We start from the raw sequence: 25,567 nt of genomic DNA on the forward strand, positions 1-25,567 counted from the left end.
ACTCTAAGTGCCGGACCCCGGGATCCTGGGGTCCGCTTGTGGCTGGTGGCTGTGCAGACCCCCGGGGGACGCGACGACGCCAGCGGACACGGACATCTTCTTCACCCCGCCATGGAGACCTCAGCGAGGCAGGAGCAGCAGCAGCCCGCGGCGGCCAAGATCAGAAACCTGCCCTGGTAGGAGGAGGCCCGGCCGCCGCGGGGAAGGGGGTCGGTGGCCGGGGTGGGCAAGTGGCGCGGCCGCAGCCCGACTTCGCCCCACCGCCCCCGACCTGCAGCCAGACGGAGCCCCAGAAGTTCTCTTTGGCATCCGCAACTCCCCAGCCCCTTCCGTTATTTGAGCACTTTGTCCTGTCTTCCCGCGGCCCTGATCCCACGGCCCCCAACCCTTTTACGACCCGGATGTCAGCACAGGGGTTCAGTCCCTTCTGACTTTGCATCGGCCTCCGTGCCACAGTGCCCTCTATTCTTGCGGAATCTTCAATGCCGATATTGCTCACATTCTAAACTGAAATAGTAATGATAACAATAAAGCTCCCTAGTTAAGTGGTATTGGAAAGTCTTCTGTTTAGATCACCAGGGACCCCGTTAGATGTTTGATAAAGACAAGGACGCTAGGAGGTAGGTGCTGTTATTACTCGGGTTGTAGTACCAAACGGTTAAATGACTTACCTAAGGTCCGGAGCTTGAAAATTGGTTTGGATTTGAACCCAGGTGAGTTCAGAGCTTGCACTCCAAACCTTACTTCCACAGCTGCATCTGTGAATGATGGTTTAGAAACTGATAGGATCTGGCTTGATTTCAGAAAGCTCCAAGTGGGTCCTGTCTAATAAGTTCAATTTGTTTCTGTTGTGGAAAAAACAGTTTACGATTGTAAACATTTTAAAGTGCGTAATTCAGTGACATTAAGTACATTGAGAATGTCATGCTCCCATCTATCACTGTCAAGTTCCAAAACTTCTCATCACCCCAAATGGAAACTCCATACCCTTTGGCAGTGACTCCCCATTACTACCCCCTCCCCTCGCCCCCCTGGCCACCACTGATCTGCTTTCTCTCCCTGAATTTGCTTATTGTGGACATTCATATAAATAGAATCAGTACGTGGCCTTTTGTGACTGGCTGCTTTCACTCAGCATCATGTTTTCAGGGTCCATCCGTGTCGCAAGTGTCAGTGCGTCAGTCGTTTTTATGGCTGAACAGTATTCCCTTGTACAGATAGACCACCATTCATCTTTTCATGTGTATTTGGGCACGAATTCAGTTTTTAATTTACTTTGAAATAATAGGTGCCCATCCAGGTTGAGATTATCTATAAGCAGACAGCTGGAGACATGAAGGTAGAGCAGGGTTTATCAGCCTCAGCACTACTGGCCTTTGGAGATATATACTTGGTGGGTGCGGGCATGGTGACTATCCTGTGCATCGTAGAATGTTTAGTGACATCCCTGGGGTCTGTCTGCCGGAAGCCTATAGCACCCTCCACCCAGTTGTGACCATTAAAAATGTCTCCAGACATCACCGAATGTTTCCTGGAGGACAGTACTGTCCCTGGTTGAGAACCAGTGGTCTGTATTCAAACATAAAGGATTTTGCTTCTCTTCGTCTTTTTGTTAGGATACAAAAAGATTCTTTTGCATGTAATAGCACATCCTTGCATTTGTATATGTTCTTTTTTTAAAAAAATTTTTAAATGTTTTATTTATTTCTGAGAGAGAGAGAAAGAGAGAGAGAGAGAGAGAGAAAGCGTGAGCAGAGGAGGGTCAGAGAGAGAGGGAGACGCAGAATCCGAAACAGGCTCCAGGCTCTGAGCTGACTGTCAGCACAGAGCCCGACGCGGGGCTCGAACCCACGAGCCGCGAGATCATGACCTGAGCCGAAGCTGGACACTTAACCGACTGAGCCACCCAGACGCCCCGCGTTTGTATATGTTCTAATCCAGGCTAAATTGTATTTCAGGGTTGAAAAATACCGGCCACAGACGCTGAATGATCTGATTTCTCATCAGGACATTTTGAGCACCAGTAAGCACCCTTGTGTCATTTGCTGTTAGTCTGGTTGCAGGACCTATATAAATTTCTTGGTATTGTCTCTGCTGAGCAATAACCTCGAAGGATCTGATTGAGCTTTATGGAATGTTGCTGTAAAAGCTGAGTCCTTCAGATTTTTCATTCCTGCATCTGCCTCTGAGTAGAACGTAGAGTTGAAGTGCGTTCAGCCCAACTCAAGGGCCCACAGCAAATGAGGCAACTCCTGGGAACTGATGGGGGTCTCTCTTTCCTCCCGATCCTCAGTTCAGAAATTTATTAGCGAAGACCGACTGCCGCACCTGCTTCTCTATGGGCCTCCAGGGACGGGAAAGACCTCCACCATCCTAGCCTGTGCTAAACAGCTATACAAAGATAAGGAATTTGGCTCCATGGTCTTGGAGGTAAATAGGATTATTCTTACTCTAGAAAGGACTTGAGTCTCTTACTTTTAGTTCTCTTAGATTTGTTTTGCTTTACAAGTAAGTTGCTTTGCTGGACATAAAATATTTCGAGTCACTTTTTCCTGGAATTGATGTTTCGGTCTGGATTGGCATGAGCTAGGGGGCAGTTGTAGGGCTAGATATTTTTCTCTGCTGTTACCAACTTCTACTCAAACGCTCAGTGGGCACTCAGGGACTGGTGGCTCAGTAGCTTGCTGTCCAGGTTCCTTCTTCACGTTGGTCCACCCTGTTCTTGCCCCAGAAGGCCAAGCTGTGTTGACTGCAGGCTGCGCGGTCCTTGGGCTCCTGGGTAGGTTTGGCCCGTAGGGGCCCTGGCTGGAGTTGGAGGAAGCTGAACGGGGCCTGCTTCTGCCCTGGGGGCCACCACAGGCTGACAGCACCCCACCCGCAGGACCACTGCCCCCCTCACCTCTGAGGGCTGGTCAGGGGCCCGGTAGCCCCAGAGGGATTGCATAGCCCTTGTGGTTTCCCCACACCCCACCGACACCCTTTAAAATCTCTCTTCACGGACTGGTCTTCAGATCACTGAGTTTTGAGTCCGCCATCTGTTTGCTGCTGAGATTTGACTGATAGACTTAGATCACAGAATTCTAAATATTGTCTATTGCAAAACAAAATGTTTAATTTTTTTTGTTGTTGTTGGAGATCTTAGAAGCTGGCTGCCGCCAGTGCTCTTAGTTCTGTGGATTCAAGACTTAATAACTTCTGAGTTGCTCTGGGCTGCGGCAGCTAAAATTGAGCAGGATTCTGCTCACGCCAGAGATGCTGCTCACTGTGGCCGGGCCAGTTAGTTATTCCTCCAGAGTATGTCAGTGATTGTGCTGGAAAGGGGGAGGAAACACAAGTTGTTGGCCTTTCAGAATGTAACGTGCTGATCTAGTGAGTTGTGAGTTTTAAATACAATTGTGATCTTGGCTTTTTAGCTGTTAGATCTAGAGACCTAGCTTACCGCGATGGATTGAAGAAAAGATACATTAATTCACAGATGGCACACCAACATGTGTCTGATTTATTCTGGCTTCTCCCTTCCACATTCAGCTGAATGCTTCCGACGACCGAGGAATAGACATCGTTCGGGGACCAATCCTGAGCTTCGCTAGCACAAGGACAATATTTAAGTAAGAATTATTTGTATAATTCCTCTCTCTAGAGGTTTTGGTCAGTGAGATGACAGAGCTTAATTTTTTAAATCCTCTCCTTTGCCAGTCTGTAAAGGTAAACAATGACTTTGTCATAAGTAGCCATGAAAAAGAGATAAAGTATGGTGGTAAGATAGAATGCAAATATGAAAATAAAATATGGGGGTGCCTGGGTGGCTCTCTCGGTTGAGCGTCCGACTTTGGCTCAGGTCACGATCTCACAGTCTGTGGGTTCGAGCTCCGCATCAAGCTCTGTGCTGACAGCTCAGAGCCGGGAGCCTGCTTCAGATTCTGTGTCTCCCTCTCTCTGCCCCTCCCCCACTCGCTCTGTCTCTCAAAATAAAATAGAACACATTAAAAATATATATATATATCTTTTTTTTAAATGGAAAAAATAAAATATCTCAGAACTTGCTATATTAGCAAGTTCCTTGGGGAAGCCTAACTTCATTTTAGTAATTAATTTTTATTTATTTATTTTTGAGAGAGAGAGGACAAGCAGGGGAGGGTCAGAGAGAGAAGGATACAGAGAATCCAAAGCAGGCTCCAGGCTCTGGGCTGTCAACCCAGAGCCTAGTGCGGGGCTCGAACTCAGAAACCATGAGATCATGACCTGAGCCAAAGTCGGATGCTTAACCGTCTGAGCCATCCAGGCGCCCCTGAGCTAGTTTGAATTTAAACAAAAATGAATTGAGATGAGGATGGATAAAAAGGAAAAGATGAAGGCAGGAGTGGAGGTGGTGGGAAAAAGCAACAGGGTGCCAGAGGCAAGAGCATAACAGAAATACGGAAGTCAGACCTCCGTTCCCTTTAAGAGCTGGAAGAGGGATGGGCATGTCCTCTGTGGGAGCACACTTGTTTGCTTCGCTCAGAGGTCAAGGAGAAATGGACTTTCCGAGGCCCAGCCTGATGGCACAGATGTGAACATGTAGGTTTGAGCCTGGAGGTAGAAGGGAGATTAAAGAAATCTTCAGAGGCGCCTGGGTGGCCCTGTCGGTTGAGTGTCCAATTCTTGATTTCTGCTCAGGTCATGATCCCAGGGTCGTGGGCTCGAGCCCCAAGTCAGGCTCTGTGCTGAGTGTGGAGCCTGCTTGGGATTCTCTCTCCCTCCCTCTGCCCCCTCCCCCAGTCGCGCGTACACACACAGTCTCTCTCTAAAATAAAATAATAATAAAGAAATCTTCAGATGGCACCGTTTGTTTTCCTAGGAAAGGCTTCAAACTAGTGATCTTGGATGAAGCTGATGCCATGACCCAAGATGCCCAGAACGCCTTGAGGAGAGGTAAGGGCGGTCAGGTACAGCGTGCTGGCCCATGAGTGCATTAGAAGAATAAGGAACTTTGGACATGAGCTAATGACGCAGTTCGTTGACAATGTTTGTTCATCTTCTGGCCCAGAGCAATCTGTTTACCTTTCTGTCCTATATCCCACCTGATGGTCTAGACAAAATCTCCCTGCACTGGGGGTGTCCCCTTGCAGCAGCTTAAAGGTAGAAGCCCTGTCGGGACTTTTAAGTCTGACCAGACACAGCTGTTTCATTCTCCTTTTCCACTGGGTTCATTTTGGGCTTGGGAATTTGTATTCTTAGATGGAGGCAGGGTGGGGGGGAGGGGGCGGACATGGAAAGTCTCTTATTCCTAAATTGCTGGGTAGACCTTTCTGCTCTCGGTACCCTAAGATACACAGTGGCCCAGAAAATAGTACTGGAAATGCCGTCGCACCCAGAAAGCTGATGTGACGTCTCTGTTTGCCAAGGGAATGACTTGGCGGGGAGGGGAGTATCGCGCGAGCTGTCTGTCTCAAGGGGCCTGGTACAGTTAACTTCTCTGAAGGGACGTTGGTGACCTCCGACATTAAGATTCCGAGGTGACCGACTAGGAGAAAAGAACGCTCTTTCGGAGTTCTGGGGCAGAAGGGGTGGACTGCGGCCCATGTGTGAGACGAGGAGGAGACGGTCGGAGTTATCTTCTGATCGTAAAAGCTTTGGCAGCCCTGCTTCAGCCTCTGCTTTGCAGAGTGACTGTCAGTGTGGGCAGGTCCCCGGGGGAGAACACTGGGAAACTACAGAGCGAGACTGGTGTTTCATAAGCCTCTCTGAATTTGAGCTATCGCTCTCTTGAGTGCTCTGAGGCTTCGAGACAAGGTGCACTGGGCAGTCCACACAGAGGGACCCTGTCCGCCTCTGTCAGGTCATCACCACCCCGCCATAGAATCTTATGCGAGATGACAGGCGTACTAGATCTCATAGCTACTGGAATGGGATGGCAAGAGCGCCAAATCATGGCAAGCCATCAAAAAAGGAAGCATTTTCTAGAATCCTGTCGCGATGACGTGTTCATCAGCTTTGGGGAAGAGAGTGGCCGGGCTCCCAGGCCTGACCACCGCAGCCACTGCCTCTCGTCACAGCAGCGTCCCCTCCTGCTCACGGTCTTCACCTCCTGTGTCCCGTACCCTTCACGTGACCACGGAAGAGTTCAGGGTTTCCAGGTCTTTTGAAGAATCCGAACAGACGCGAGACGGTTTTCTTTTCCCTTGCCAGTGATTGAGAAATTTACAGAAAATACCAGGTTCTGCCTCATCTGTAACTATCTGTCGAAGATCATCCCCGCCTTGCAGTCCCGCTGCACCAGGTTCCGATTCGGTCCCCTGACCCCAGAACTCATGGTCCCCCACCTGGAACACGTCGCACAAGAAGAGAAGTAAGTACATCGGGAAGCGGTCAGGGACCGAGCAGCGTCGGCCGGGTTCCGGGGTGGCCGGCGGGTTGACATTTACAGGTGATAATGCGTGTCGTCGACGAAGCGGGGTGCCTGGCGCAGAGGGAGCACCGGGGTCTGCCGGCTGCCCCCATCTCCTCTGGCGTCTCCGGGACATTCCTGGTAAAAGGCGCTCGTTCTTCTCCCGCTCCCCTCCTGCCCCCGCTGGCAGCTGTCCCCATTCCCTCCTTCTCTCCTTTTGTCACCGGGGACTGCGTGCTGCCCAGTCCCTTCTGCTAAGATGCCCCGGCCTTTTCTGACCGGAAGGGAAGGTACTAAGACTCCGTCTTCCGTGTCACTTGCCGAGCAAGGAGCCACCCCAAGCTGCTGCCTGTTGAAAGGGGGCGCCCTGGCTCTGCGCTCTCAGGCCTCCCCCGGTGCCCTCTCTTTTCAGAGAACAGAACCCAAAGCCCATCGCTCAACACGGCCAGGCCTGGTCCTCGGGCCTCTCTCGAGTGGGCCGTGACTGCTGCTGCGAAGCCACATCCCTTAAAAGCAGAGTGACTTCTGGATCCTGTAGATCAGGAGAGTTCTACTCACTCCGTCCTCCCCTTGCTTTCGTCCCTTCAAAGCCTCAGTCATTCCAGGCCATCTCGTTCCCTGGGCGAGTGCCCGCGCTCTCCGGGCCTCTGAGGTCCCCCTCCCTCTCCCCTTTCAGGGTGGACCTAAGCGAGGACGGGCTGAAAGCCGTTGTGACGCTTTCCAGCGGAGACATGCGAAGGGCTCTGAACATCCTGCAGGTACCACCCTCCCTCCTGGCAATTCTCGAGGCACTGCTTTGGAATAGTTTGTCAAGACAGGCAGTGGCACAGCCAGCCTAGAAGTTCAGAAACCCAGAACTGGAAAGATCTCTGTCTCACAACGAACCAAAGGTCTCCCGCGGCCTGTGTGTTCTGTGCCGGAGTCCGGGGAAGGCTAGGGAGGGCTCTGCAGCTGGGACACCGCAGCGGCCATCCCCTTGGGAGGCCTTTCCAGGGCGCACCGCGCGGGCCCGGGCTCGGGCTGTCCCGCACCCACACGACATTACTGCCCACTTCTATCGCTGCCTCCGCGTTTTCCTCCTGACCCACCTACAGTGTGGTGGCCACGGGGACGGCCACTGTGATTCTCCCTCTCTGCACAGAGCACCAATATGGCCTTTGGGAAGGTGACAGAGGAGACCGTCTACACCTGCACTGGGCACCCGCTCAAGTCAGACATCGCCAACATTCTGGACTGGATGTTGAATCAGGACTTCACGACCGCCTACAGGAGTATCCTTTCTCACGGCCTACTGATGGCACGTTAGGTACCTCGGGCCTGAACTTGGCCCGGGAGCCCAGGCTGCAGCCAGTACTGGCAAAACACTGCTGGCTGTGTGTGCACCTGGTCAGCTTTCTGTGGGAACAAGAGGTATCTGGGGGGCGTGGATCCTTGTCTTTAATGCCCTAAAGTTCTTTCTGAAGGGCTTGGCTTGAAGCCACTGTCCTCACGGATGAGAGAAGCATTTAGGTTTTGGGGTGGCAGATGTGATCATTTTCAAGTGGCCATTGCTATTCTCATTTTTCAGTAAAATTAAAAGCTAGGGGTAGGGGCGCCTGGGTGGCTCAGTCGGCTAAGCGTCCGACCTCGGCTTAGATCATGATCTCATGGTTCATGGGTTTGAGCCCCGCGTCGGGCTCTGTGCTGACAGCTCGGAGCCTGGAGCCTGTTTCAGATTCTGTGTCTCCCTCTCTCTCTCAGAAATAAATAAAACATTAAGGAAAAAAAAAAAAAGCAAGGGGTAGCCTGCTGGGAGATGCATTTGGCTCTGTTCTCCACTAGTCAGAAGGAAGCAGCTCTTGTTGAAGATAAAAACATAAAAAGATTTTTTTAGAAGCGGGGAGTGGCGCCTACATGGCTCAGTCAGTTGAGTGTCTGATTCTTGATTTTTAAGTTCAGGTCACAATGCCAGGGTCATGGGATCCAGCCCTGTGCAGGCTCTGAGCTGAGCAAGTAGCCTGTTTGGGATTCTCTCTCCGTCTCCCTCTGCCCTTACCCCCCCCCAAAAATAAAATAAATAAAGATAAGAATTGGAGTCCAACAGCTGCAGCTTCAAACTGAAAGCAGCAGCTGCGTCAGGGTGAAAAGCCCTACTTCCAAAGTCACTCACCAGAGTTTGGATTCAAAATTGCATGCAGCGGGTTTCTTCTGGAACTTGCGCCCTTTGCCTTAACCACCCCTCTCTAGATATTACAGAGTTGAAAACGCTGAAGGGGCTGGCGTTACATGATATCCTGACAGAGATACACTTGTTTGTGCACAGAGGTAACTCCCTCTCTTCCCTCGCTGAAGCTGGTTGGAGGGGGAGGCGTGCAGGGGGCTTATGGGTGGTCGGGAAGGAACAGGAAGCTTCACTTTGGAAGCAAAGAAACAGGAATGGAGTATGAACCTGCCCCGTCTTAGTTTTGTCTTGTTGCTGTTTACAATTTTGTTCCAGAACTATTCTCTTAACCTCTAAAACTGCTGGGGAAAGAAACTCCTGAGAGCCAACTTTCTTTCCTCCAAGGGTTTGTATTTTACAGCGGTGAACAGTACGCTGTAATTCACATTTCGAAGGGTGTTTCCCCCCAAAAGGAGAAGAGAAGGAAGATCTACCTCCGGTGTAAACCAAAGCAGTCTTAAGTGAACCACCTCAAGTCCCACACTTGGTCTGACCTTCTGTACGGAGAGCTGGTTCTCCTTGGCGGCGTGTAGGGGTCCCCCCAGACCAGTTCCCTGGGCCTTTTGGGGGGCACTGGGCTGAAGGATTTTTGCAGGCTCTCCAGGTGACCTGTTGCACAGCCTTTTCGGGGAAACCCCGCCTTCCTCCGCAGCCAGCTGCAGACAGACCTCGGGTCCGCGAACATTCTCCCAGCCTCTGCAGGCCTCGCCGGGCTGCCTGGGAATGCGGGCCGCTCAAGCCCTGCCCTGCGCTTTGTGGGAAGGGAGTATGAGCGGAGGTTTAGAATTCAGTTGACTACGTTTGTTTGTGACACGGGGACAGCAAGTGAGAACAGGGCTTTCCGGTCCCGCTGTTGAGCTGCCCCCTTGCTAAAGCAGTGCTGCTGCTCTCCTGTGTCCTTGCGACCACTTTGGAACCTGCTCACAAAACGGGTAAAAAACTGAAAACCTCTACAGTGTTCACTTCCTCAGAGGTGCGGTCCCTGTGGATCTGAGGCCTCGAGACAAGTTTAGTGTCGCCTGATGTTTAAATTCCTAATTGGTGGGTGACGTTTTATTTTTTTTTTGCAGCAGACCTCACTCAGTTATTTTGTTTTTCCCCCAGTTGATTTTCCATCTTCAGTTCGAGTACATTTACTGACCAAAATGGCAGACATTGAGTGAGTATTTCCCAATTTTGGTTCTTTCCCCTTTATTACCTTGTAGCGGTTCTTCTTCCCCTACCTGTGGGGTTGGAGCTTGTGTACGTCACTCATATATGGCACAATCTAGCCTTTGGTGGGAATCACGGAAAGAAACTGGGGGAAGGGTACGACTTGCTCATCTAAAGAACATACAAATAAACACCAGGACAGTTCCAGCTCAGTTACATATCTGAGGTAAAGGCTTCTCCTTAGGCCTCGGAGGCCTGGCCCACACCGGTTCCAGAAATGCTGTCATTTGGAAGGCCTGCTTTCAGTTCCGACATCGAGGTCACTTGGGGGACGAGCAGCTATCCAGCTGTTATTAAAGCATTTCGGCATAGCAAAGCATATTGGGGGGAAAAGTAAACATAAACTCAATTTTCCACTTTGCCCGGCTCCATAAACACAGTGATTAGGCCCCAGTGAAGCCGGCAGCTATCATTTAAGGAGACAGAAGCATTGGGTTCAAACCAGACGCCAGCACGGGGCTGGCTCTCATTTGCCGTCACTGGCTTTCCACGTGCACACTATAGGCCCCTTCTCGGCCCCGCGCTGCCAATGCCGTGATTTTGCCTTCGCCGGCTGGGCACCTGGAAGGTGGCAAGATGGGCTTGCCAGTGTCCTGCTTTACCAACCAGAGCACAGAACCACAGTCAACCGTACTTCCTAGTGAGTCAAGAGGAAGGAAAATCTGAGTGATAATTTCTCTCGATTCCTTCTGCGAGCGAAGAAGTGATCCTCAGCCATGTAAATTCTGTACAGCTAGAACAAAGTTAAGTTCAGAACGCTGCTGTTGATAACGAACACATTTTTTTCATTTAATTCTTCACCACCAGTGTGGATGGAGTTATCAATGAGTATCTATCTTCAGGGCAGAGAAGAAAATGTTAGGGGACACATCCAGGATGACTGCCCATGATAAAGTTTTAGTACCTCCTTTCCTCCTTCAGCAAACATTCTGTCTCTGATCTCTACTGTTCTCTGGTCAAAAGGTAGCTGTCCGTGATAGTCTCTATTCTTACCTTGTGTTTGATGTCTTTTAGGTACAGACTTTCCGTTGGCACCAATGAGAAGATTCAGCTGAGTTCCCTCATTGCCGCTTTCCAGGTCACCAGGGACCTGATCGTCACGGAGACCTAAATGCTGAGGCCTGTCGCCGCCATTCACGGGCCCCACAGTGACTAGAGAACGGGGGGCTCAGTCACGGGATAAACTGCTGTGCGGGCCGGGGGCGTGCATCCATGGTCACCCCAAGTTTTGGAAAACTGTTCCAGACACGGGCGGGCAAAGGTTTAAACAGTCGCGTGTGTGTGTGTGTGTCTAGCAGGTATACATAGGACACTTGTAACACGCAGCTCTGACTGCTCTGCCCATTGGTGTTTTACAGGAAAAACCAGAGCGAAAAGAAAAAGGTTTTTTTTTTTTTTTTTCCTCAGGCTTAAGGCTGTTAGCATTCAGTTGCTTAGATGACAGGAAATTGGCCTACCCCATTTTGGTACAGAACAAAAGGCTTCCAAATCTCATGTGGTACCAGTGTCTTCTATTACTCAGGCTAAACCAAACATCTCCAAGATCAAGTGTATAAATCTAATCTGTAGCACCATCTCTGTATCGACTTTAAAAAGGTGTTAATGAAGAAAAAAAGAAATGTTAATTGATCTCTGGCCCAAACGATTGTACTCTTTTACTGGCCTCGGGTTCTCTTACTTGAAAAATGTCTTTATTTCTCCTCTAAAAGCAGGCTCCTAACCACGGTGGGGACAGTGTGGAGTCACTTTGTGTCCGTGGGGGCCAGGCTCCCTAGTGCTCCCTTGTTCATGCAAAGAGGGCAGGTGAGCTCAGACCCGAATGCACAGGGTGGCAGTTGATTCTAGAGCAAACAGGCGGCGTCTGATAGTGTTCTCAATAAAAATAAAGCAGCTTGTGTACGGGCTGTGTTGCAAGGGACTCTTTCCTTCACCGGTTATAAAGACGCAGACCCGTTCGGCTGGCATCTGTGTGAAAGAGCCTCCCCCATCTCTGGTATCACAGAAAAAGCTTTCCTTGGAGGCAATTCTTTTTAAAGGTGTCAGGTTCTTATACTATTCAAAAGGGAGAAGCTGGTTATTTCCATCATTCATGTTCAACCCACTCCCCAAGGACACCAAGCGAAGTTCGAAGCTAATGGCCAATGGGGTCTCGGAGAAGCCACCCAGAGCCTCTCCGACTACACTGTGATATGTCAAGATAACCACAAAATTAAAAATTCACCCCAGCCATTCCCCGCTCTCCTGCTGTACTCACTTGGTTTGAGAAGTGATATTTTTTTCTTAGTGGAAAAAATGAACCAGTGAGCCAAAAGCTTTTTAACTTTCCCTTCAATGAAAGCCTCTTATCTTGAAAAGAAATGTTTTTCTTCAACAAAGGTGGCAGAGGGGACTTCGTACTTTTGCAACAAGTTTTATAACATTACACTGGCCTCCACAAAGCACCTAGTAAGAAAGCCAAAGGATAAGGTGGTGTGTTTCTTTTAAAATAATTTACAATATATTAAATTTTCCAAAGGCAGGTTTCATTGGGATGAGGTGTCCTGATCAGAGAACTACACGCCGCTGAAGGAGAACAGTACTTTCAAGGAGCTACGTCTGTGCCGGGGCGGAGGGGACACGGCTGATCGGTCCGATGAGGTGAAGCAGCAAAGGCAGACCGCGTACGTGAGACCCAGCCCAAGGGGCCACCACACCACTTCCCACACTCAAGAAGAGACGTCAACCGTTGGACTTAACAACTATGGTTTTTAGATACCGTGGAGGGAGACACAGCTGTACCTTAACATCTGCTGAGAAAATACAAATAAATAGGCTACAAATGGCAAACACCTGCCAACGCGGTGGCCACCTGAACAGTCATGCAGTTTAGGGGGACATCCGTGTGGAACCGGACGTACACATCTGTCATCGCCTGCACATGCACACCACTGGTTATAAAAAAAAAAAAAAGAGCGCCTTGTATAGTGTATCAGTCAGGAGCACGGCCTCTGAGTCACCTGCAATTTAGTCAATACCTCAGGGGACACGGCTCCATGGAAACTTTGTCCTGCCGGTCAGAGGGGGGCCTGAGGAAGGACAGTGCTTGCCAACATCAAAGCCACTCTGACACAGCAGGAGAGAACTTCGGACAATGTCACCGCTGTATGTGAAACATGACAACGCAGAAGTATGGGGCAGAAGCCACACCTGCCAGTCGAGGGACCCAACCCCACCCCTACAGAGAGGCTCCTGAGGCCTGGTTACTCTTCCTACCGAATCAACATGAGTAACTGCGCTTTGACTCAAAAACATGACTTTGAAAAGTGTTGGGTGCTGCTGTCTGTAAGGGGACTGAGGGTTTAAGGGAAGGCTCAGCCGTCGCGGAACTGGAGTCCCCCTCTGTGACGGACCTCCCCGTGTCATGGAGAAAAACACTGGTGACTAGTCCACCGGTATCTGGTTTTGCTACACTCTGTTCACACCCCGAAGACAAATTCCCTTCCAAGCCAAGACCTGATGTTGGGCCCTTTGGCCCAGCTCCTCCTCTGCCACGGAGGTTTATCCTGCTACAAAGAAAACAAGTTATGAGACTATGGAGCGTGACTTAAAAAGTCCTGTAAGTGAGGAACTCTTTCATTTTCTTGGGGATCGGCAGTGCTAGCACTTGGTAGGTGGTTAGGAAACTTCGAAGGGCTTTCCGGCATAAGTGCTTCAGTGAGGACAGGACCCTAGGAGCTGTCCAGAACTGGACGTGGCCATCCCTTGTCCTGAAACAAAACAGAGACAGACGCTGTAAGGCCGACCTTACATATACCTGCTTTCGCTGTGACAGGTGTGCATGTTTCCACTCTGGCGCACGGGCAGCAGACACCCAGAGAGTGAACCGCGACCCTTAAATGCAACCCTGATGGCTGGCATCGACGTCAGGGCTGCGATGCCGAATGACTAAGGCTGCGGACACGACTCTAAGAACGAAGGACGCCTCTGATACCAAAGTGCTATCTGTGAGCAGAGCCCTTCTGAATCACACTGTGAGTTCAAACGTGCCACAGGGAAGAGGGCCACCTTCTGAATTCTGGATGTTCCCCGTATGGTGGTCTCTGCCCTAAACGGTTTCCCGTATAAATTCTGCATCATCTCACTTCCTGCTTCCTTGCGGACCCGGCTCATTAAGTGGCATGAATCACGGCTCTTTAATTCCATTTAGATGAAATATTAAAAGTAAAGGCTAACCTGTATTGGCAGCATAGAATATTAGAATTCTGTGTCCTCTTAGATTTCCTTAAAGGCTTCATCACAGGCAAGAAAATTCTAGAGGCTTGCTTTCCTTAAAAAGCTGCATAGTACACTCAGCAGAAACTGCTGCCCATCTGTTCAGCTATCAGATACGTACCCTGTGGCAATAACTCCACCATGTGGAAAAAATGTGCAGCAAAGACCATTGGTCATAGGAGCAAATGCAATGGGAGTTTTGAGTTCCAGGGCCCAGATCCTGAGGAGTCTGGACGAGAGAGAGAGAGAGAGAGAGAGAGAGAGAGAGAAAAGACACGTTTGCACATTAGCAGACCCGGGGCCAGGCCAGAGGGCGATGCTACAGGGACTTGCAGGGACTTGCTCCGAGGCCACACACAGAGATTCCCCTTCGTTACCTGTCATCGGCCACCGTGGCGAGGTACAGGCCTTCGGGCGAGAAGCACACAGATCTCAGGGAGCTAATGTGGACATCGCTGTCGTCCATGGGGGGGTCAAGCTGGGTGTGGCTGAGGAGAAAGGAACAGGCTGGTGGTCCTGGAGTGACGGGCCACTCTCCACCCTGCATCTTCTTTCCCAGGCAGGCGGCCAAAATGGCGTGGCTAAGAAAGGCTCAAGACCCATCTTGTATCCCCTGTGGAAAACCTCGGGACAAGCAGACTGGGGGACAGAAGCGCATTTCCTGAGGGTCCAGGTGTCTTGTGGAAGGGGCTGAAGGGTTACTCACGCTCCCTGTGCTAATTTCCTTATGCAAAGTAGGTCAGCCCTCACTTTAATGCCACAGTACAAACTGAAAGTCTTTTTTAGGCTAAGATACGTGATAATTATAGGACTGCCTATTATTTGCTTCAGAAAACAACAGAGGCCAAGAGAAAAAGACCAAGTTTGTGAGAACATGAGGATTCATTTTGGAAATACCAGGTTCGGTAAGAAGACCGTTCTGAATCTGCTACTACAGTTATTAGTAAATGGAAAGAAAGAGTCACACTGAGGTTTCATTAACGCTCAATCCAGAGTACACGCCGCCTCCTGTACGAGGAGCCCTGAAGCGCTCGGGTCTGATTTGAGAACCTAACTGACAATGAGGGGCCCCTGCAAGCCAGTGCCTGAGAAGCAGCACCGAAGGCACCGTGCCTTGTACCCAGACTGTCCCCTCCCATGCCGCGGACTCTGCGGGGGACATGCCTGACCCAAGGCAGCTTTCTCGTCGGTCGCCCCCCAAGAAAGTCATAAGCGGGGATTCCGTCCTTACTGGAGTGACCTCAGCCTCTCGCCCGTGTAGGGGTCCCACATGATCACGTTGGTATCGTAAGAAGCCGTGACGAGCAAGGCAGAGTCGGGTGAGAAGTCACAAGAGACAACACTGCTTTGGTGGCCCTCCAGCTTCCGGATTAACGTGTAGGACCGCATGCTCCAGAGAAAGACCTGTGGAAAAGAACAGGTGCCAGGTCAGGGGCAGCCACAAACTGCCTGGAACATGAACGGTGAGCGAGTGACACGGCGAAGCCCGCTCACGGCCCACGGCCAGGTGAGGCCAAGCTCTCCGCTCCCCTTTTATACAGCTCTTCCAGAACACACCAGAAAGGTTTGAACAAAGGAACAGGTCTGAATTCTTGAGGCGCCCAACCAGTGCATGTGTTCAAGGAGCTTACGGGAGAACAAACTCAGGCAACGTCAGGAAGACTACAGCCTAAATGCTGTCGGTAGAGGCTCCTGAGTTCTGCTTCTGAGCCCTGTGGGCAAGATCACAGTGTGTCCTGCTGCAGACCTACGCCAGTTCATCTTGTCCTTTCACTTAACACCAGAAATCGGGGTCAGAGGTGAAGGCCATGGCTCCCAACAAAGCGATGGCACCCTGCCAAGCCATTTTACACCACAAGGTCACAGGACGGTGGCAATCTGCCCTGTGACTGCACGCCCGTCTGACATAGTTCATCACTTTAAACCTTTAGTCATTAAAAAGCGGGATTTTCTTTTCTTCCCTTTAAGAAAACTTGGTTTCACGTCATCCCAAATCCCAAAATGATTAACCGCCTGGGCTGTACCATGTAGTGAACTCTTAACTTGGTTAACCATTAGCAAAGAGCTCAATGCAGATCTAAACTTCAAATGAACAGACTGTTCCCAAACTGTTCTTGGGTTTCTAATACTTTCCGAACTAATGGGCAGGATTTCAGGACCAAGTTCCACAAGTGACTGTACATTCTGACTTGAAATAGAAATCCCAATTCTGTAGACTCAAGTTCAGTGGTTCAAAGGAAATTAGATCCATATAAGGGCTGCAACTTTTAAATTCTTAAGACTCTTGGGGGAGAAAGAAATTTAAAAAGCACACCTTTGCCACTTTGTGAAGGCAAACAGCCCCCATGCAGTGGTGAGAGCAAGCCATCCACTTCAGACCTCTCCTCTCTTCTGGCTTACGTTAAAGCGGGTATCAAAAGAGAGGCATGCAGGGGGAGGTCACGCCCACAAGCATGCCTTTTATTGGGGCTGGTTTGCAGACAGATTTTGAGGCGCGGCTCCTACTTTCCCTCTCGCACACGAAGCCTGTTCTGACCTCCAGGTCTCGCAGAACTAAGGCAGCAGAGGGAACAGTACCCGATGTCTGGGACTCACCGACTTCTCTCCGGCTGCCGAGCACAGCATGCTGCAGTCCGGGGACACGGAGCAGCAGTAAACCCACTGCAGGTGGCCCGATAACACCTGGATCTGTTTGCCTGGCACGGAAAAGGGGCAAACGGTGAGCCAGGTCCCGAAACCGCAAAGCCGCCAGACTGAAGAGCTCGTAGGAACGGCCCACCTGCCCAGGACACCCAGCTGGTTCTCTATCGGCTGGGCCCGAAGGCCCACTTCATTCATGCAGAAGAAGCAAGATGACACGATTTGTCATTGAAATACCTGAAATCTATTAATACAATACTCTGATCCCCTAGGAAATCACTACCTCGTTTCACCAAAATCTACCCAATCAGTGGGACAGAGGTTGTACATAGATCAGATGTGACAGATGCCTTTGACTGCAGAGAACATTCTTTTCAGGTCCCTCAACCACTTCTAGTACTTTGAAGCATCCTCCCAAATTTGAGAGTGTTTTATCCTCACTTCTGTTGTTAACACTCTGTAATGGCTTCCCCCTCTCCAAAGGGCCCCACTCCTGCTCTCTCACCCTCTCCAGGTTGTCTGGATGAGCAACGGTGCACAGTAATAAGGGCCGCGTGCTCTGCTGCCAGGCGAACTTGGGTTTGAACCCTGACTCCACTGTTTCCTCAGCACATAGGGGCCACTCACATAACCTCTCCAGTTCTCAGTTTTGGGGAAAAACTAAAATGTCCATTGATAAGCATAAGAGAGCAGGTAAGTATATAAAATATATCTACCCCATTAATTCAGATGGCATTAGGGATCTAGAATTTCCATGGAGGGGGCACCTGGGTGGCTCAGTCAGTTAAGCATCTGACTTCAGCTCAGGTCCTGACCTCGCAGTTCGTGAGTTCAAGCCCCACATTGGGCTTTGCTGACAGCTCAGAGCCTGGAGCCTGTTTCAGATTCTGTGTCTCCCTCTCTCTCTCTGCCCCTCCCATGCTCACGCTCTGTTTCTCTCAAAGATAAACATTTAAAACAAAATTTAGACCTTCCATGGAGTACTGTTTTGCAGAAAAAAATGCAAAGAACATGTATCTTTTTAGGGAACGATGACTCCCAAATCCATACATGACCCCAAATTCCAAGTAGGAATATGCAAGTATACGGGGGAATGCGGGCACGGGTGATGAGGTTGCTGGGGGATTACAGGGAAGGCGATGTGATGGAGGAGGAGACAGGGAAAGAGCCCGGGGTGGGGGGCGGGCGGGCCAAGACCAAGAGAAAGGGGAAAAACAGTTTTTACGAACACATACAGTCATGCATTTAAGAGTTTATGTGTATGTATATGGGTCCGTATAATTTTTTTTAAGTGAGTCACGGTTTCCTCAGCTGTCCAAGCAGAGCAGCACCTCCCGCAGTGGGGCTGTGGGTGTTGAACAAATTCAGGCAGGACAGCAGGGCCAGGCCCGGGACCTGGGACACTACTTGATCCTCTCCCCTCCTGGGAGCTCCAGTGCGCTCGCCCGCTCCCGGTCCCCTTCAGCCAGTCCTGCCTTCCCAACCACTGAAAGATTTTATTACTTTAAAAAAAAAATGTTTTCTATTGTTTGTTTATTTTTGAGAGAGACAGAGTGCGAGCAGGCAAGGGGCAGAGAGAGCAGGGGACACCGATTCCAAACCAGGCTCCAGGCTCTGAGCTCTCAGCACAGTGAGGCTCGAACCCACGAACCACAAGATCATGACCTGAGCCGAAGTTGGACACAACCGACTGAACCACCCAGGCGCCCCTGACCACCAAAAGATTTTAGAGTCGCTTCCAGGGCCTTCCTTGGATGGTGGCAACAAGCTGCCTCACGACACATTAAAAATGCTGCTGCCACAGAGGAGCCTTCCCAGGCAGCAGACCCATTTGTGATTTCAAGTTCTCTTGGTGACCAGAGGCCCCTGAATAAGGACACCACAAGCACCTCCCTGGCTATGTGACAAGTCATCAGGCTCACTTCGAAGAGGGCAGGAGTAGCTCGTGGCCCCGTCACAGCTGAGGCAAGAGCACCGGTGCCTCCGTGTTACCGGGGACGGGCACCTCTTCACCAACCGTCCACGTGGCCATTTCCTCCCTCCACCTCCCTCCGGCTCCTGTGTCCCTGCCCACGTGGGGAAGAAATGGCCTGGTGATAAATTCCCCTTCCCTATGTCACCTTTCCAGTTGCAGCTCAACCCTGGAGATGTATGGAATCCTTTGCTGGGCCACCTCTGTAGGCGGTTCTGCTCACAGCACAATTCCGCAGAAGCTGACCCTCCGGAGCCTAAGAGATTTCTTCTAGGCAAAGATTTCAAGAGAAACTTGATTTCTGATAGGAAGTATCCCGCAGGGAGGACTTCTTCTGGATCCTGTGGTTCTCAACCTGGGGAGACTCTGCCCTTCACACGGACAGGGCGTTGTGTCTGGAGACATTCTGGGTGTCAGAACCAGAGAAGGTGTGCCTGGTACCTAATGCGTAGGGGCCAGGGTGCTGCTCAACTCCCAGAACACACAGGACAGCCCAGAACAGAGAATTACTGAGCATGGGGCGCCTGGGGGGCTCAGTCAGTTAAGCGTCCAACTTCAGCTCAGGTCATGATCTCACAGTTTGTCGGTTCAAGCCCCGCATCAGGCTCTGTGCTGACAGCTCGGAGCCTGGATCCTGCTTTGGATTCTGTGTCTCCCTCTCTCTCTCTCTTTCTCTTAAAAATAAATAAACCTTTAAAAAAAAATTATTGTGCACAAAACGTCAAAGGTGCTGTGGTTAAAAAGCCTATACTCTGTCATGTATTTTCAATAGGGGTGAAATCTTACTTTTCTTATATGCACAGATATGCACTCAGTGCCTAAGTAAATGGTATATTCTCGACATTAGTATCTCGTGGGGACAAGGAAGGTGTGTGATTAGAAAAAAATGTCTTGAAAGACCCTGTAGGAAACCTGGCTGAGAAACACTATTCTAGACAAAAGCGACACCGGTCACGTGGAGAAAGGGGCGAATACGGCGTCTGCGGAGCTGCCCGGCGGCTCCATCACCTCCATACCCTCCATCACCTCCATACCGTGTTTATTCAGGTCCCAGATGCGAAGAGTCTTATCCCGAGATGCCGACACCAAAATCAAACTGCCGCTGGGTGTGAAGCTTAGATCTCTCACGACATCTTGGTGGCCGGAAAGATTCAAAAGCAAGAGCCCTGGCATGGGAGCAGAGGCAGTCAGTCAGTGGGAGGGAGGCAGCACCCAGTCTGACGGCCACGGCCACACCCCTCAGCCAGCGGGGGGGGGGGGGGGGGCCCTGGCGGCCCCTCTGGTCTCTGATGAGCACGTGCACACCCGGACCTCGTCCCAGCCAGAAATGACCTACCTGTCTGCACCTCCCAAATCTTGATCTGCCCATCATTGAGTCCCGTAGCGAGGATCAGGCAAGAGATATCTGGCACCTGGGGATGGTGGCGTGCCCAGAGCTTCCTGCTGGGTGGGGAGGGCCACGGGCTGAAGGCCAAACCCCAGACGATCTGCCCACAGTCCAGAGTCTTCTCCTTTGGGCTGCCCCGCCCTTTGGTGTCATTTTTGCTGCTCCGGCTTTTGGCTTCAAACCCTTTAGGGATGCTGGAGGAAGCAGAGATCTCTGAATGAGTCTAAAATTGTCACCAAGGCAACCAATGTTTCATTCTAGGATATCTAAGACATTAAAGTTCTAGAAACAAATTGGCCTTCCAGAATTCCGTGAATTCTGGCAGGACTTTTCATTTCTTTTTAGAATTCATGTGACGGAGACTTCATTAGCCTTGGTTCATCCCATCTGTGATGGGCCTGCAACGGGGTGACCTGCCTTGTGGGAGAACTAGGTCACAGAAGCCCCAGGGAGCCATATGCTTCCTCAGAAAGTTCTCTCGGGTTTGGTGCATGGAAGGAAAGATACTCAGTGTTTCCCAATGAGGAAGAAAGCTCGCTGTAGGTGTGGAACTAGGACAGATCTTAGAACTCGAACACCCATCTGCTGTTCCCCTGCCTGATGAGCCCCTTTATCTCGAGCCCAGAAAGCCCCGAGGAGCGGGAAAACGACCCCTTTTCTGGCCAGCACAGTTTGCTGGGTACAGGTTGATTTCTACCTTCAGTCGCTTTATGTTCCAACCAATCAGTGAGGCTCTTCCATTTACCTCGCTGACGGTACATCCAGCATAGGAACTGACCAGCGGGGTGATCAAGGAGGGAAAGAGCCCACAGAACTGCACCCACCTCCAAGATCCTGAGGCCGGACCCCCTCCGTACTTCCGGTGAAACACAGGCCCCGCCCACCACTCCCCCAGCACACACGCTTCCCAGGCCTGAGTAGTTGGAGCCCAGGGGGAGGGATGGGTTCAGCCCCCAAAATCAAAGTTTCCTGTCTGCAGTATGCTTTTTCAGTGCAAGTGTTAAGTCCTACCTTTCTGTGAGACCCTGACCACACTCTGGGGCGTATCCGACTAGGGGAAATGGGGATGATGAAGCTGGAACTCCATTCCATGAAAAATCCCACACTCAGCGTCTATGTTAACTGGGCCTCTTTAGGTATTAGACTTGTTCCCCGAAAGCTGTAAGCGGATCATATTTTTGCCAAGTGTGTGGTTGAAATCTATTAAAGAACTGTAACCAAGCTCACGTGCAAAATTAGAAGGGAAGAGGCAAAATTAGGGCAAACACAGGCCCCTCCAGCTCTAAAACTCTATCAGCAGAATCAGAGGCTGGCAAACTATGCCCAGGCCAGCAATCTGTTTTTAGAGATGAAGTTTTATGGGAAACCCACCATGTTCATTCGTTCACGTACTGTCAACGGCCACTCTCCACTGTTAACGGCAGAGTTGAATAGTTTCGACTGAGACTGTATGGCCTGCAAAGCCCAAACTATTTACCATCTGCACCTTCACAGAAACAGCCTGCTTAGGGGCGCCTGGGGGGCTCCATCAGGTAAGTGTCCGGCTTTGGCTAACGTCATGATCTAAGTCTGTGGGTTTGAGCCCCGCGTCGGGCTCTGTGCTGTCAGCTCAGAGTCTGGAGCCGGCTTCGGATTCTGTGTCTCCCTCTCTCTCTGCCCTTCCCCACTCGCTCTCTCTCTCAAAATAAGATAAAGACAAAACAAAACAAAAACAGTCTGCTGATCCCAGGTCTCAGTAGCCAAATGCAGTTTGAAACCCTGTTGTCCTGACGCACATCTGAATGTGATAATGAATGTGTTTTCGACTGACCCTCCTCAAGCCACGCACTTCGTAGACCTGCCAGGCCCTGGTACAGGGACCCGAGTCTGTCACCCAGGGAAGAAGCTACAGGGAAAGCTTTGTAAGACACCTGGGAACCACCAAAGGTGTACATTTGTTTTTCACAGAATCCTAATTTCTGTCTTTAGGAATTAAGGAATAATCTGTAGTAGCTATTTTATTCCAAAGGAATTTAAGGCATATCTGTAGTTTTATTTTTAATGTTTGTTTATTTTTTGAGAGAGAAGGAGACAGAGTGAGCAAGGGAGGGGCAGAGAGAGAGGGAAATAAAGAATTCGAAGCAGGCTCTGAGCTGTCAGCACAGAGCCTGACATGGGGCTCAAACTCAGGACCATGAGATCATGACCTGAGCCCAAGTTGGACTCTTAACTGACTGAGCCACCCAGGCGCCCCGAGGCATATCTGCAGATTAATTCATTTAGGTATCATAAATTTACTTTCTCTAGAAAGAGATAATAAAGCCTCCATTTTAGGGGTATAGTTAACTTGCCTAGGGTCACACAATCAGGGGCAGAACAGGAACTTAAGTCTTGGGTATCCAAGCCCACTACTCAACAGATCCCTTGGACTTTGCAGTTGGCCACTGAATCAACTCCCTTGAGTTACACAGATGGGGGGGGGGGGTGCATGGGAAGGGGACAGCAAAGGGCAAGGGAGAGTCATGGGGGAATATAACCTCACTGCAATTCAAGCTTCTAAAAACTTTTTTTAAATTATTAAAATACAATTATCTGGATAGTATCAATTATTTGCTCAATACCCAAAGTGCTATTAAGTTTTTTTAATGTCTAACAATCCAAACAAGACTATAAAGACCTCAGAGCTCCCCTTTTAAAGGACTTTTAGAATACCCATTATTTTAAATTATAAAAATAATGGAGAACTATGGTAAAAATTTGGAAGTGAGACAATAACATAAAAGTTACCCATAATCGTAACACCACTCTAACCAGAGTAAACACTTCACTATCAGTTTTTACTTACGTGTATGTACATATATTTAAAAAAATTTTTAAGGTTTATTCATTTTTGACAGAGAGAGACAAAGTGTGAGTGGGGGAGGAACACAGAGAGAGGGAATGGAATCTGAAGCAGGCTCTAGGCTCTAAGCTGACAGCCCAGAGCCCTACACAGGGGTCTAACTCACAGACTGCGAGATCATGACCTGAACAGAAGTTGGATGCTTAACCGACTGAGCCACCGAAGCGCCCATACATTTTTAAAAGACAAATTTGGGACCACATTACATATATAGTTCTATAGCTTACTCTTTTCCAGTAAACCTTATAAGCATTTTCCTAAGTTACTATTCTTCACAATGTGTGATTTTTCCCCTAAAACAAGTAACTTCTCATCTGACATACTAAACAGTAACATTTCTCTTGTTATATTTAAACAACAGACACACAAAAAGGATTAATACTCCAATTTCCATTTTCTGAAGTTTATACTGGAAGGAGATATTTACCTGTGGTAATGTATTCATTTGGATATGAGTGATTTTTGGAAAACCAGTTTCCATTTTTATGCTTTCTATAAAAATTCTTTTTCTGACTGAATTCACCCCAGACTGGATATAAGGTTGAGTCTCCTGTATCCAGAGTAAGAGCTCAATAAGAAAAAAGAATTGCCTTGGTATTCTCATTAAAATGACCACACGGAAGGAACTGAAAATCATGATTAAGGCAAAAACATCTCACATGGAAGCAAAAAACATCCTATGACATTGCCTTAAGTTCCTTTACCATCCTCTCATCACTGGATTTTAAGGGATTTCTAGTTTTATGTAAATAGATGACCCCATTTCCGAGATCCCTGGTAGCCGGGAGAAGAGTTTTGAGGTCCTCGGTGCATCCTCCCAAACAGCCAAAGGGACACCCCTCGAACCCAGCAGTGTGCAGGGTACCATCTCAGCGAGCTCATGTCAGCAAGCAGTGCTTGTCATCAAGACAACGAGCTTCAGACTGAACTCAGGAAACACTGAAATCTAATGCACGATGTATAAGAAACGCCTAACGCAAAACAAATGAGACCTTCAAGGGCAGGGGCCGTGCTGGATTTCTTTGAGGATTCTCAGCCCCTGGCTCAGTGTGGGGCAAAGATTTCCAACAAATGCTGGCTAAATAAAGGCCGACAAGGAAGTGCCGGCCACAAATAATAAAAGGCAAATGCTGGGCTCACAGCATTTAGACACTGGGACCCGTCCAGCCCACAGAACAAAAGTAGTCAATATCACAAACTAAACTTGGACGATAAGAGAAAACCAAATACCCAATTTAAAAATGGAGGACGCCTGGGTGGCTCAGTCAGTTGAGTATTGGACTTCAGCTCAGGTCATGATCTCCGTCGTGAATTCGAGCCCCACATCGGGTTCAATGCTGTCAGTGCAGAGCCCACTTCAGATCCTCTGTCCCTCTCTTTCTGCTCCTCCCCCACTCGCACTCTCTCAAAAATAAACCAACATTTAAAAACAAAATGGGCAAAGAATGTATATGGACATTTCTCTCTCTTTTTTTTTTTTTATTTATTTCTAGGAGAGAGAGAGACACAGCATGAGCAGGGGAGGGTCAGAGAGAGAGGGAGTCACAGACTGAAACAGGCTCCAGGCTCTGAGCTGGCAGTCAGCACAGAGCCCGACGCGGGGCTCGAACCCATGAACCCCGAGATCATGACCTAAGCGACAGTCGGATGCTTAACCGACTAAGCCATCCAGGCGCCCCAGGACATTTCTCGAAAGAAGATATGTGACGGGTCAAGAAGCGTAAGGAAAGGTGCTCAGTCAGAAGCCATCAGGAAACGCAAATCCAAACAACGAGAAGCCGCTTCCCGCCCCACCAGGATGGCTCCGCCCCAATCAGAAAGGCAGACAATAACAAGTGTTGGAGGGGATGTGGAAATGACACATTGCTGGTGGGACTGCAGAACGCTACATCCCCCCCTGAGCAACAGTCTGCTCCTCACGCGGTGAAAACACTGAAAGCGTAAGTCCACGCCAAAACCTACACATAAACGTTCACAGCAGCGTTATTCGTAACAGCCCGAAAGGGAAAGCCACCAAAGTGTCCACCAACAGACAGATGTACACACAAAATGTTCGGTCTCCACATAATGAGAGTATTATCCAGCAATAAGAGGAAACAAAGTACAGGTACGTGCTGTAACGTGGATGACTGAAAACACTATCCTAAATGCAAGAAAGCAGTCAGAAAAGCCTAGACGGTATACGATTCGATTTACGTGAAATGTCCAGCAGGAGGAAATGTGTAAAGGCGGAAGTGGATTAGTGGCTGCTCGGGGCTGGAGAATGGAGACTGGAAGACGACAACTAAGGGATGTGGGCTCTCTCTCTGGAGCAAGGACAGCGGTTTTGAGACTGACCGTGGGGATGGTTGCACAACTCTGTGAATCTACTGGGAGCCACCGAGCTGTACACTTTAAACGGGCAGATTGTATGGTATGTAAATTACAGCTCGCTAAAGCTGTTAAAGAATGACGGCAGGGCTAACATCATCTCCACTGGATGGATTTTCACACGTGCCCAACGTGGGGCTCCAGAAACCCCAAGGATCAGTTCCCCAACGGTGCGGCCACTCCCCCTCTCCTGCTCCTGGGCAGGAAGACCCAGCAAGGGAAGGGAGTGACCTGGGAGAGCGCTCTCAAGTTCCCCTCTGGGAGAACTCCCTCTCTCCTCTGGGTCT

General features: G+C 49.8%; 2 protein-coding genes across 5 annotated transcripts in view; one reads left to right on the forward strand and one right to left on the reverse strand.

The window, feature by feature from the left end:
* Positions 1–12,728, forward strand: RFC5 (replication factor C subunit 5). Its single transcript, XM_039252128.1, has 11 exons — positions 1–176; positions 1,959–2,023; positions 2,294–2,430; positions 3,529–3,608; positions 4,838–4,911; positions 6,169–6,328; positions 7,044–7,125; positions 7,509–7,638; positions 8,594–8,671; positions 9,672–9,726; positions 10,794–12,728. Exons 1-11 carry the CDS (start codon positions 112–114, stop codon positions 10,888–10,890), a joined length of 1,023 nt encoding a protein of 340 aa, XP_039108059.1. The 5' UTR covers positions 1–111; the 3' UTR covers positions 10,891–12,728.
* WSB2 (WD repeat and SOCS box containing 2) overlaps positions 12,174–25,567 on the reverse strand; it is a 19,808-nt gene continuing 6,414 nt past the window's right edge. For 2 of the 4 annotated variants that reach the window (XM_039249575.1, XM_039248892.1), the window contains 7 exons: positions 19,979–20,223; positions 19,677–19,808; positions 16,626–16,726; positions 15,262–15,434; positions 14,408–14,518; positions 14,152–14,259; positions 12,174–13,525 (listed from right to left, as the gene is read on the reverse strand). In XM_039249575.1, coding sequence (XP_039105506.1) covers positions 13,363–13,525; positions 14,152–14,259; positions 14,408–14,518; positions 15,262–15,434; positions 16,626–16,726; positions 19,677–19,808; positions 19,979–20,223 — 1,033 coding nt within the window. In that variant the 3' untranslated portion in view covers positions 12,174–13,362. Of the gene's footprint in view, positions 13,526–14,151; positions 14,260–14,407; positions 14,519–15,261; positions 15,435–16,625; positions 16,727–18,790; positions 18,913–19,676; positions 19,809–19,978; positions 20,224–25,567 lie in introns of those variants that run through there. The other 2 variants (XM_039251007.1, XM_039250251.1) reach the window with 2 other exon arrangements.

Source organism: Hyaena hyaena, unplaced genomic scaffold, assembly GCF_003009895.1.
Source record: "Hyaena hyaena isolate Hyena2069 unplaced genomic scaffold, ASM300989v1 scaffold_0, whole genome shotgun sequence".
NCBI classification, from domain to species: domain Eukaryota; kingdom Metazoa; phylum Chordata; class Mammalia; order Carnivora; family Hyaenidae; genus Hyaena; species Hyaena hyaena.

What these genes read in the sequence shown, in the direction of transcription:
- RFC5 (XM_039252128.1), top strand. Translation starts at nt 112, where the DNA reads ATGGAGACCTCAGCGAGGCAGGAGCAGCAGCAGCCCGCGGCGGCCAAG. An exon ending in ACACTTGTTTGTGCACAGAG is followed by an intron (nt 8,672 to 9,671) that starts GTAACTCCCTCT and finishes TTTTTCCCCCAG; the next exon opens with TTGATTTTCCATCTTCAGTT. An exon ending in ACCAAAATGGCAGACATTGA is followed by an intron (nt 9,727 to 10,793) that starts GTGAGTATTTCC and finishes GATGTCTTTTAG; the next exon opens with GTACAGACTTTCCGTTGGCA.